General features: G+C 39.2%; 1 protein-coding gene across 2 annotated transcripts in view; it reads left to right on the forward strand.

The window, feature by feature from the left end:
- The window catches only part of CNTNAP5 (contactin associated protein family member 5), a 302,690-nt gene that overhangs the window by 239,871 nt on the left and 49,500 nt on the right, over nt 1-13,319 (forward strand). For both annotated transcript variants that reach the window (XM_061370154.1, XM_061370155.1), the window contains exon 15: nt 9,757-9,913. In XM_061370154.1, the coding sequence (XP_061226138.1) occupies nt 9,757-9,913 (157 nt within the window). The remainder of the gene's footprint in view (nt 1-9,756; nt 9,914-13,319) is intronic.

Genomic DNA, 13,319 nt, shown 5'->3' on the forward strand with positions numbered 1-13,319 from the left:
TCAAATTTGAGATCCTCAGGACAGTGAGAAGACTGCAGCAAGCTTACCGCCCTAGACTTCAAAAGAGCAGACTTTGGCCTCTTCAGGAACCTGCTTAGTAAGATTCCATGGGATATAGCCCTAGAGGGCAGGGGGGCTCAAGACTCTTGGTTGGTCTTCAAGGATCATCTGCTACAAGCTCAGGAGTGCTGCATCCCAACAGTGGATCAGGAGGGCCAGGAGACCTCCTTGAATGGATAAGGAGCTCCTGAGGAACATTTAAAGGAAAAAGGAGTTTTATAGAAAGTATAAGCAAGGACAGGTGTCTGGGAATAGTACAGGGATGTTGTCTGTGAAGCTAGGGACCAGGTTAGGAAAGCTAAAGCCCAGTTAGAATTAAACTTGGCTAGGGATATTAAGGATAACAGGAAGGGATTCTACAGGTACATAGGAAGCAAAAACCAGATTAGGGAGAATGTAGGCCCCCTCAGGAAGCTCTCATGTGAACTAGCTACACAGGATTTGGAGAAGGCTGAGGTTCTGAATGACTTCTTTGCCTCGGTCTTCTCTAGCAAAGGCTCTGACCGCACCACCCAAGGCTTGGAAGGCAGATGCAGGGACTGGGAGAATGAAGACCTTGGGCCCACTATAGGAGAAGAATTGGACCACCTTAAGAATATGAATGTTCACAAGTCCATGGGTCCTGATGAAGTCCACCCGTGGGTCCTGAAGGAGCTGGCAAATGAAGTTGCTAAACCGTAGCCATCATATTTGAAAAATCTTGTCAGTCAGGTAAGGTTCCTGACAACTGGAAAAAGGGAAATATAACCCCCATTTTCAAGAAGGGGAAAATGGATGACCCGGGGAATTACAGACCAGTCAGTCTCACATCTGTGCTTGGCAAAATCTTGGAGCAGATTCTCCTGGAAGGCATGCTAAGGCACATGAAAAACAACAAGGTGCTTGGTGACAGCCAGAACGGCTTCACTAAGGGGAAATCCTGCCTGACCAATTTGGTGGCCTTCGATGATGGGGCTACAGAACTGATGGACAGGGGTAGAGCAGTTGATGTCCTCTACCTGGATTTGTGTAAAGCGTTTGACACTGTCCCTCACGACATCCTTGTCTCTAAATTGGAGAGACATTAATTTGATGAATGGACCACTTGGTGGATAAAGAACTGGCTGGATGGCTACACACAAAGAGTTGTGGTCATTGGCTCAAAGTCCAGCTGTAGATCAGTAACGAGTGGTGTCCCTCAGGGATCGGTGTTAGGACCGGTCTTGTGTAACATCTTCGTTGCTGACATGGACAGTGGGATTGAGTGCACAGTCAGCAAATTTGCTGATGACACCACCTGTGTGGTTCGGTTGATACGCTGGAGGGAAGGAATGCCATCCAGAGGAACCTTGATACGCTTGTAAGGTGGGCTAATGCCAACCTCATGAAGTTTAACCATGCCAAGTGCAAGGTCCTACAGCTGGGTCGGAGCAATCCCAGAAACAGCTACAGTCTGGGCAGAGAAGAGATTCAGAGCAGCCCTGTGGAGAAGGACTTGGAGGTGCTGGTGGATGAGAAAATGAACATGAGCCAGCTGCAGTGTGCTCTTGCAGCCCAGAAAGCCAACCGTATCCTGGGCTGCATCAAAAGGAGTGTGACCAGCAGGTCAAAGGAGGTGATCCTGCCCCTCTACTCTGCTCTCGTGAGACCTCACTTGGAGTATTGTGTGCAGTTCTGGTGTCCTCAACATAAAAAGGACATGGATCTGTTGGAACAAGTCCAGAGAAGGGCCACGAGAATGATCAGGGGACTGGAGCACCTCCCATATGAAGATAGGCTGAGAAAGTTGGGACTGTTCAGCCTGGAGAAGGGAAGGCTGCATGGAGACCTCATAACAGCCTTCCAGTATCTGAAGGGGGCTTATAGGGATGCTGGGGATGGACTCTTCATTAGGGACTGTAGTGATAGGACAAGGGGTAATGGGTTCAAACTTAAACAGGGGAAGTTTAGATTGGATATAAGGAGGAAATTCTTTCCTGGGTGGTGAGGCACTGGAATCGGTTGCCCAAGGAGGTTGCGAATGCTCCAACCCTGTCAGTGTTCAAGGCCAGGTTGGACGAGGCCTTGGGTGATATGGTTTAGAGCGAGGTGTCCCGGCCCATGGCAAGGGAGTTGGAACTTGATGATCTTAAGGTCCTTTCCAACCCTAACTATTCTGTGATTCTATATGAGGCTGGGAGCGGTGCACAGCTGGAGGGTTTGCTGTACAGCTCCACCATCATACCATATTCAGTGCTGAAGTTGCAGACTGCTGCAGGTAGGGTCCCTTTGTTACTCTTTGTCCACACCCTATCCCAAGAGCTTGAGCTGCCATTGTGGATCTTTCAAGAGTAAATGGATCAAAAATATGATTAATTTTCCATTTTTGCCCCCCTTTAAATTTGGTTGTAATGAATACATAGGAGTTGAATGATCAGTGTGAGAGTAAAAAATGTTGGCATCATCTTACTGACATTATTCTTACTGGCTATACCTATGATGTAGGAAAAAATTTGAAACATCAGTTGAGCAGGACCTGCTCCTTTGGCCCAGTCAGGGTCATGCTGGAGCCTGCTATGCCTTATCCATGGTTTTGTTCACTTGCAATTGAATCCAGGACACTGATGGGTTTCTGGTCCCACCATTGAGTAAGGATGTGGCAGGACATGCATCAATGTCATAGGCCTATCTGTTAAGGCAATGAAGGGCTTGTTTATGAGAATTTTCGTGGAGGAGCTAGGCTAAACAAAGAAAATGGGGAAGAAAAAGGGGAATGAAGAAGAAGAAAAAGAGTTGAAAGCAAGAGTGACAGGTTTGAAGTGAAGCTGAGCTGAAATGCACAAGTTAAAGGCAATAAACTAAAGCTTTTGTTTCACCAGGGTAGGATGTCTAGTCCATCTTTAGCAAAAATCCTGAGGACTCAAAGCTGATATTTTCTCTGTCATTTGCCCCTGAAAACTGTAATCTTTTTTGCATTTTTGTTGTTGGGTTAGTTTGTTGTTGATGCTTTTTCTTCCTAACCTGCATGCCTTTAGCTGTTCCTATAGTTTCTGGCTGGAGTCCCAGTTGCATCTTCAGGAAACTTGCCATGTGGCCAGAAATTTAATGAGAGAACAGCCCAGCCTGAGCTGGCAGGGGAGAATGCAAATACTCATAGTATTTTCAGCCTTCTTGGGCCCTCAGCAGAGGCATTCACAAGTCATAAAAGTTTAGTTTGAATGTAGAGCCAATCTCCCTTGGCATATATAAGTAGCTGGGTCTGAAATCCTTATGCCCATCCTCAAATCTGCCTCTCAAAGGCTTGATGAAGATTTTGCTCTACTGAAGTTAGTGTGAAATGGATCAACTTTGCCATTGCAGGTTGTTAGCCTCCTGTTAAATCCAGAAGTAAAGGTTCATATTTATTTACCTTCTGCCCATTCTCATCTGTAAGAATATCATAGTAACTCCAGGAAGAACAGAGCACACTATGATAACAGCTGCTCCAGAGGGAGATGCAGTTGCTCTGCTTAAGAGATGCAGACAAATGGTGCTGCATGGTTGGTTTTCTTTCTTTCTTGAGCAGTTACTTCAACCTGGGACTGTGTATGAAAGCAGTGCACCTTTGCAAAGCTGAATAACAAGAAAGAAAAATGTTAGCAGAATAATGCCTTTCTTTCCCCTTTTCCTAACCACACTTAACAAAATGATTTTAAAATGAAGGACAGACATTCTGACTAAGTAACATTTTCCCAGCTAGTAGGACCACTGGAATTAGCAGGACTACTTCATTTTCAGATAGCTGATCTGAATAAGGTTTTCAGGATCTGACCAGAAATTAAAATCAAATCCAGCTAGCAGTGGTGTTACTTAGTACCAAATGGCATCTGTCTTGATGCAGTATCTGACCAGCCATGATTTCCAGCGCTGTTGTGTTTGTCATCTCTGAAAACTGGGGCAATGGTGTATGGGTTATAGTTTTAAGACAGAAAAAGTACTATAAAATGGAATTGTGCAATTTCCATGGGGAAGGTTTTGAGTGAAAGGAAGGAAGTGTTAGCTGTTCATTATAGCTGTATGGAAAAGAGAAAAGCCAGGCATAAAACAGGTGTGTGTCTAAATGGAGACAGACTAAAATGGTACAAACCAACTGGGCAAGCTGGTGGCTCACTCAGTGAGTAATGTTCAAAGGAACCATGTCATCAGGATTCCCATTTTAAACCTGGTCCATATTACATGTATGCATTTTTTCCACCTACAGGTGTGACTTGTCATTTAAACCAATACAGATTCTGAGTCATTAACACCACTGATCTCTTCACTGGTCAAATATCCTCTGAGAATGTATTAATTTTGTACTATACACCAAATATGGAATAGCCCTCCAATATGTCTGCCATTTTGTCCAGAATTATTATAAACACTTTTTTCTTTGATTTCTCAAATCAAATTTGATTTCTCAAATTCTTTGGTTTGTTTTGTTTATTCTTTTCATTTTGGTTTTCTTTTTTTGTGTGTGTGTGAGTATTTCTTGTTTGTTTTGTTTTGTTTTGTATTTTTTTTTGGGGGGGGCGGTGTTTCTATTTTGGGTTGTTTGGTGGGTTTTTTGGTGATATTTTGTGTTTGTTTTTTTTTTAAAGAGGCTAACGGGAAAATATTTGGTTTTACTTCAATCTAGTATTTCAAATTCTCATTAAAAAAGACTAGAAAAAGTGCTGCAATGGAAAAAAATCAAACATGGGAAAACAAGACCTTGGTAAATTCTTACCAAAAAATATTGAGTTACAGCTTTTCCTTGTTCTCAATCCCTTACCCCTTTCTCATTTTTTTTTCAAGAACCTTTTAAAAACAGATTAACTGAGGTCATAATTTGTAGCCTGGACTGCCCACTGGATTCAGTTATTGAGGTTGAAATTGACTCATATATTTGTGTGTGTGTATATACAGATATACATACAAAAAAATCTGCTGCTTGTGTCACGTAACAGTGCATCAGGTGAGCCATTTGCAGGATTTGAGACAGTTGAAGTGGCTAGGCCAAACAGATATTGTATTTTTTTGAATGTGGTAGGACAGAATTTGCTTTCATTGCTCTATGCAATTCTACAGCCTTCCTAGTTTTCACTATCTCTTAATATGTGAATTTTTCCTTTTAAGAGAAATAGCATAGATGTAAATTAATCTACATTTTCACCAGAAGGATGTATAGAAATAAGATTTAAATTAAATTAAATTAAAAATTCAGTTCTGCTTAACTCAGTTTGATTTTGGAGGAAAAAATGAATATGAAGACTGCCAAAAGAATGTTTTTTATGGTTTCAGTGTTTCCACAGACAGATACAAATAAATTGACTTGCCGTGGTGGTGGAAAAGACGTGTTTCAGTAATTTAGGTGCCCAAAAGCCTTACTTCTGTTAGAGATATGTAATTACTGGGACAGACTTTAGGTTTATACAGCACAAAAGTTTATCAAAAGATCCAGATTATTGTGTTATATTTCCATTGATGCATTTTTGTTTGTTGCAATAACAAGAACCATCTGGCAAATGATGCAGGCAAATCTTGATAAATATTTTAAATACTGTTAAAAACACATGGCTTTATCTTAACGCGTACTGGATAAACATAAAAGCCAATGCTAGGACTTTCTGCCTATGTAAAGGTAAACTGAGTCCACAGCTTGGGACTTATATGCATAGTGCTTTAGTTCTAAATGCTGTTGAAATATGTTGCTTCTTCTCTTCCTCCAGCTTCTGAATACCTATACAAATAATTTTTAAAAGGTTTTCTGCCATTTAAAACATGAGCAAGCCTAAAACCTTTAAAAATAACTTGTGTTGCTACAAATGTCAATGCCTTCTAATACAGAAAATGAGCGAGCTGTCAGAACAAGGGAGATTTAGGAGGACAGACATTATCTTGTGAGCTGGTGGAAGGACACCAAATGTCTGTTCAGCCACTCTTGTCACTAGAAGAGCCAGATACGAATTGCAGGTGGATTTGATCTCAATTTGAATGGCCTTCTAAGGGTCAGTGGAAACAACCTCTATGTGTCTGCTGTTCTCTTCATAGTCTTCGGCCTCTGTGCCTGTGATCTGTACAGTCTGTGACAGCCTTGCTTATGCTGAAGTAGATTTTATATAGAGAACTAACGATGAACAGTTTGGTTAAGCACATTGATAGAGCAGGTACTAGAGGTCTGCTGAAGAACTGATATCTGAAAGGAGCTTACTCTCTGTGCCTTGATGGATGAAATAAAACAAGAGTTCTTGTCCATGCATTTCGGTATTGTATATGACAGGGTTTCCAAAATCTTACTTGGTTCTTCAGATACATACGTACAGTAGCTGTTGAATACACCAATAGACCACAAAAGACGAGCCTATGGAAACTGAGGCTCTTTTCTGTCTGAGGGAAACATCAAGATGGTCAGGTGAAGACCCTTATTTTTGCCTTTCAGAAGACCTGTGCCAACCTTACTTTCTGCAGCATGTGCCTGGCAGTATGAATAACTAGCAGTACTTGATTTCATGCAAAATACTGTCTGCCTGCTCAGTTCTTTTATTCAATACTATATTAAATTATGGTAAAAACAGTTATGAAAATATCACAGGTGTTTGTAGAGTCTTCCAGACAGCATCATCACAGAAGGGGTTATTGTCCTCAAAAAGTTCTGCTTTTTTGAGGACTTGTTTGTACAAATTAAAACCTCCCCAAGGCAGCTTAAGCAGTACAGGAAGAAATCACTTGAAAGAAACAGATCTCTGTTCTTTTACTGGTGAGCTCAATCACTTGGGGCATGTTTGCTTGGTTTGGATTTTTTTCCCACATATTCTCTGCTTCAGAACCATAGTATCTGGAGTTCAAAAACAACCCTAATAAATTTATCATAGCAAGGTGGGGTTTTCTTCAGTTCTAAACAGACAAAAAAGCATGGAAAATAATACTTTTATTTGTACAGTAGGCTTTTGACTACCTTTCTTTACTAGATAATGTTTTACTAGGTGTGTGCAAGCACAGAATGAAGAATTAGTAGCATGTTTTAGCAAATGGACTTGTCGGCTTAAAAATTCTCCTAATCATTGTTTTATGGGGCCATGTTACCATGTTAATTAACATTACTGACTTATTCCGTGTTTTCACCAAGGAATGGAAATTAATTCATTTTGAGGCCATGGAGAATTGACAATGCTTCTAAAAAATTACAATGTCATGATTACAGAAGGTAAGATATTGCAACAAATCTACAAACTTACAAGAACGAATCTTAATACCTGTTGGCCAAACTGAATTTTAATGCAAGGCACCCTCCAACTCTGCCAAGGTACAATGGTGTAAACTTTCTAGAAAGAAGTTAAGAATAGATTGATTGGCATTGCTAGTGAATTACTGATTACTTAGGCATTACAGGTATATGACATACAGTATAAGTTTAAGTAATTCCTACATACTTTGAATGTCGCTGAAGTACCTTAGATTTAAGAGCTTTGTTGAATAGCTCTGTGATTTCTCATGTGTTAAAATTAAGCATGTGAAAAAGTTTTGAAGAATCAGGGCATAATTTTCCATAATGACACAATTGATTTCTAAGGGACTAGTTATGGAGAAAAATCCGCTCATCTAGAGTAAAGGCTGGCAGAACTCTGCCTAATATATAGAATTTTTTCAAAAGACACATTTTTTTTATAGTCTATTCCCTTGACAACTAAGATTTTTCCCTATAATGTTGAATGCTCTGGTTTTTAGCATTGTATTTAATTTAGTTATAAATGATTCAAACTGTGGTGCTTCTATCACTTTTCCAGTCTATATTATAAATCTGAACGTGTACGTGTTTGCTTGGTATTCCTCAATAAAACAAATAACAACAGATCTGAAAAAGACATCAGAAACTACTCATTCTTAATTCCTGTGAATGATTGCTCATTTCAGTGTTATGTTGAAGTATGTAATGATTTCTGCCAAAAGAATTCAAGGTTGAATTTGATTAATGAATACCATTATTTGCTGATGGCCCAAAGGATTTGTCTTTACCTAAATATTTTTCCAGAACGGGCACTTTTAAAATTAGATTAAGCACTTCTGTATAATATCTATTTCAACTCCTAGACAAGTCACCCTTTTATTCAATTAACATTACTATTCCAAGCTTTGCCAAGTAATTCCCCGATAATATAGTATAGACCCATTTCTCTGGCTGCAGCAATCACCTTCTGCAAGAAAATCATCTGATAAGAAAAGAAAGAAATTAGTTGACAATAATATGCGACCTAAAATGATTGTGTGCATTTTTGTAAGATGAATCCTTAGATGTTCTTGAATTGTGTTTTCCTAATGAGTACCATGGGGTATTGGTCAAACTCATCATGTCTTAATTGTTGGTATCGTGAAAACAAAATTGCTCTTCCTATTTTTATTTTCTCTTTTTATGAATTTGCAGTTCAGCAGTCTAAACTTAAAAGGAAAACAAATATGAATTAATTTTGTCAAGTGATTCTAAAACTCATTTTAATTAGTCCCTATACTCTACAGTTAACCTTGATTGCACTTCATATTTTAGGCTTTCTTGCTTTGTAAAATGAGGAATACTCCCTAATAATAATGTTAGTAAAACAGAAAAATAAATTGATACATTTTTCTACATTAGCAGTGTAGTTTATTTTTTGAAACTCCTTTGATCAAAAAGTCTTGATATGTCAATTTTGCTAAATTTTGCCATCTACCTCTGTGTAACTGATTACATTTCTTGATTTAAGGATTAAGAAGTCAATGAAAAAGCTAGCTGAGCTGGAAGACAAAGTCAGTCTTACCAAAATACTAATCTGTGAATTTCATTACATCTGAGTCTACTTGCTGTATCTGACTGTTAAAATTTAAATGCTTAATGTATAACAGATTACAAAATTTAAACAAAATCTATCTTGGTTTATATAAATACATAGATCTTGGAGCTCCTGTAGATAGAAAATAATGTCACAGAGACACATTAATTCCCAGATAGGGAGATCCTTTTCCCCACTTAATTTCCTACCTGGTTTAATATCTTACAGAGCTTTGCAATTGCAGATCCCACCCTTGGACTGCTGCCTTAGAAACTCATACGAATTTTGATTTGTAGTTCTGAGAGGAACTGTATTAAACCCATCATAGTAGGTCAGTTTGTGTTTTATTTCTAAAGGGTTTTGCTCATTATATGTGAGCCTTAAGGTAAAGAGAGTCCTGATTTAAGAGCTAGAGTCTCCTTTATAACTATTTGACTCTGCAAGAGGTCCTTGGCCAGTGCTGGGTGGTTCAAGACAACTGTGCAGTGTGAGTCATGCCAGGAGACATTTTTTTCAGACTCCTTCAGTGGTCAGATCTTCCCTCTAGCATCACACAAAAACACTGGACACAGCTGGTACAGACAGTGATGTTGGGTTCACATGGTAAAAGTCTTCATAGCTGAACTGTGCCAAAGTTCTCATGGGTGATTGGCACATGAACCCTATGGGAAAAACATCTGCTCTCAAACCAAAAACGGATTACCATAGAGTTGTTGCTTTCTCAACATACAGTCCATGAAATGGAAGTTGGGTAAAGTTTATGGTTTGTTAGTTCATCTGTAGTTTGCATCTTTTCTTTCAGAATTACTTAATGTGTCCACCTCCATTCTCTTTTTCATTCTCAGGAGATTCCAATTTGCTTATCAAGTTTTCTTTCTCTCTCTCCTTTTTCCTCTTTTCTCCCCCCTCCCCGCCCCTCTGTTTCCCTTTCATCCAGATGGAATGCCATTTGCTTGGTGGGTTGGCCGTGCCAATGAAAAGCATCTTTACTGGGGAGGATCTCTTCCAGGCATTCAGCAGTGTGCATGTGGACTGGAAGAAAGTTGTCTGGATATGAGATATTTTTGCAACTGTGACGCAGATAGAGAAGAATGGTAATAAATTTCATGTGATTATAGTTGTATCTGTGTGAGAGGTGGGGATAGAAAGTAGGGAAAGAAAGCTCAAGAAGCTTGAATGGCTTGAGTATGGTCAAATGAATATGAGATTCAAACTAGAATTTAGACTTCTGGTTTAATCTCAAATTTCTTATTTGAAACAAAGACATGATATCTAACTGAAGCAGGTTGCTGAGATGAGCTGTTTTAAAATATCATTTGCTGTTCAATGCCAAATCCAGTCGTTCTAATTATTTAAGAATTTCCATTGATTCAGCTGGAGCATTGCGTGAATAAAGGCTCTAGGAGGCTCATACATGGATATACATCAGAGCATAAAAATCAGAAATAGACAACAAAATTCAGGTACAGACAGCTAAACAATAAGAAATCTGCTCTATCAGAAAAGACTTTCATTTACGTTGGGTCCCAAGCATTTTAAAATCAATAGAAAGACTTTCTTTAGTTTCTGGATGCTTTGGCTCAGTGTCTATAGGAAGTTTTTAGATCTACAGCATGAACATTCAAAGTCTTCCTTGGGTTTGGACCTTTGTGGTCTGCTGCGTGAACTTACGAAAGCACACTCACAACCTTCTTCCATCGTCTTTACCTTCAGAGACTGTCCAGCAGCTGAGAGCTAGTCGGTGAACTTTCCAATTAATTCCGTATTTGTGTTGAAGGGGACAGAAATGTGAGATGAGTGTTGTTAAAAGTATAATTTGAAACTGAAAATGCATGTGAAAATTCTGCTTCACCCTGTCTCATTTCTGGACTCACTGATAGGAGCTTCTGCCCTTTCTCTAAGAATAAAGACATATTAACCTTGAGTAGTACAGAAATTACAAATAATGGATGTAGACAAGAAATGTCTTGCTGTAGCAGGCTCCTGTGTTTGAAATAGCGACCGAATTATCCCTGTGAAACCTTTGCTTAAAAGAGATTGAGCAGAAAGGAGCTGTAAGGGGCCTTAAAACCAAAAAAGTAATTCAGAAATGACTTGTCACTGTGTGAGGCTTTTTTGGTTGCTCGATTTCCAGACAGTGTGATTATTCTCTTGGATCCTTTGTATCCCTGGACTCACTGTTCACTTTCAAAAATCACAGCCATAAGGCGATTTCTTAATGAAGGTCATTATGTAAATGTTGGTTTATGAATGTGGTTTGTATAGATATTTAAAGATGGCTGCGCATGTTAATCTATCTTTAATGCTAGGTTATCAGATGCATTTTGGTGAAGTTTGCGCATGAACATGAAAAGCATCTGTTTTTACTGGGGCTTGACTCTTTTCATAATCCAGATTTCACATTTCAGTGAGCTACTAAAGTGAAGCAGGGTGTGTTATGTTGGTACACTACTGGACTTGTAGTCTGAGATTGATGAACAGTGCACTATTAGATTGTAGTAACGAATGCAAGGTGAAAGCTAAATGCAGTTTCAAAATGTTTCAGCTGAGCCTCCAAAGGAAATCAGACCTAAACGAGTTGTGCTGTGGATGTTTATCTCCATTTTCACCCCACACCCAGTGATTTTGAACATCTTTAGCAAAGAAAGAGGGATCTCAAAAGTATTAGAAATTATACATTTTATGAAAATTTATGCCAGGCTGAGAGGAAAAAAAACATTAAAACCCACAAGAAGGAAGTTAAGGAAGCATACACTTTCATTAGATTTTGGAAAACCCTCATGGGAGAGAGATGTAGGAAATCATGCTTCATTAGCTTGGCAGCACACAGGGAAACTTGTTTCTCCTGATTTCATGATAATAATGAGACATGCATAGAAGTTTCCCCAACTAAACTGCCTACTGTTTGTTGGTTTGGGGATTCAGGTGTTTTGTTTTGGTTTTAAATCCATTTGAAATTTGGACTTTGGTAATATTCTAAATTGCAGGTTGCCTTTTTAAAAGCTAAAAAATCTTGACCTTTACGAAGATTTTTTAAGTATAAGAAATTTCATGGCTTTTGAAGATAGCTTTGTGTTTCTCTGATAGAACGTTGACCCCCTGATACATAATGAGCATTTGAATCTAAAATCTGCTAAGATCTGAACTGTGACTTTAACGTGCTATACATTATGGTGAAAAGAGCAAGACAGGAGTAGATGTATTTATTTGCCTTAGCATGAAATAAAATGGGTGCTGCAGAGTGGAAAACCAGAAAATCATTTTCACTCCTTTTACATAAATCAGTCTGCTCACTGCAGCTCTGAGGTAGGAATTGACCAAAATAGTTGGAGTGTCCTGAAGAGGAAACAGGTGTAGGTTTTTTATTTGGTTTCCCTAGACTAAGTCTTAAGTGTAGAAGAAGCTACTAATTCATCAGAGCAGCACAATAAATGGAAAATTGGAGAAAACAGACCTGAAAAAGGTCCTGAGCCAGGTGTTTGGCAGTACAAAATTCACATTTCTAGGCATGCTGAGTTTTAAATGATATCTAAGTAGACATCTGAGCCAGGTGTTATCTCTGGGCTCTTGACATCAAGTTGAGTTCCCCTGGATGAATAAAAATATATGTATGCTATTTGGGGAAAGCTTTTGTATTTTTTTTTTCTTTTTATTAATGCATTCTAGTGAAAAGTATTTTCTTCCATCTACCTACTCACCATACTTCCAAACCGTACAGTTTGATGACTGCTAATTTTGTCACTGCAGAATAGTGGAACATCTGAATGTTTTTTGCTGGAGAATGGGAGAAGACCTCTGCTGAGGGAGCAGAGGCATAAGTTGTCACCCTAACTCAAGCAAGGGATCTGGAAAGGTGTTAAACGTGACATGACTGTAATGCATGCCTCCAAAAAGGAGAGATTCATGACTGTTGAAAGGTCTTGCTAGTGGATGGGAAGATTTATAGAAATATAGAACTAACAGTGGCCACAAGCTGAAGCTAAATCTAGTTCAGAAAATGTTTCTTTCTCTCTTGCCCTTCCCCAACACTGACAGTAGTTAACTGTTGGAACAAGTAATGCAACATGGAGGCAAATAAAGCCCTCTTTGGATTAGTTATATTTGCGCAAAGATGTGCCAGAGCCAGGATGCTGAAACTGGAAGGGCTGAGGAAAGCAGGACAGAGAAACCCAGCCATTGAGAAGCCCAGATTTGACAGGTTTTGTTCATTCAACAACTACCCTATACTGAATCCATTTCCCCAGAAGCAGTGGAGGCAGCTCATAAATAAACCCTGCTGGAGGTGACCTGGCTGTATAGAGCTGTCTTGGATATCTGCCTTCATGACTGCATTTGTCAACAAACTGGAAAATCTGCCTGCAGAGAGCTGACTCTAGCAGGCCCCTGAGGTGCCAGGAATCAGTTCATTACTATCACTACCAAACTCTTTACCTATCCTCTAATTCAACAAAATATAGCCACTGCATCATACCTTGAACTATTAGGTATGTCCCCTTCTGC

The sequence above is a fragment of the Neopsephotus bourkii genome, unplaced genomic scaffold, assembly GCF_033783945.1.
Source record: "Neopsephotus bourkii isolate Nb327-2 ecotype Australia unplaced genomic scaffold, CSIRO-AGI_Nbou_v1 NB_1526, whole genome shotgun sequence".
NCBI lineage: Eukaryota > Metazoa > Chordata > Aves > Psittaciformes > Psittacidae > Neopsephotus > Neopsephotus bourkii.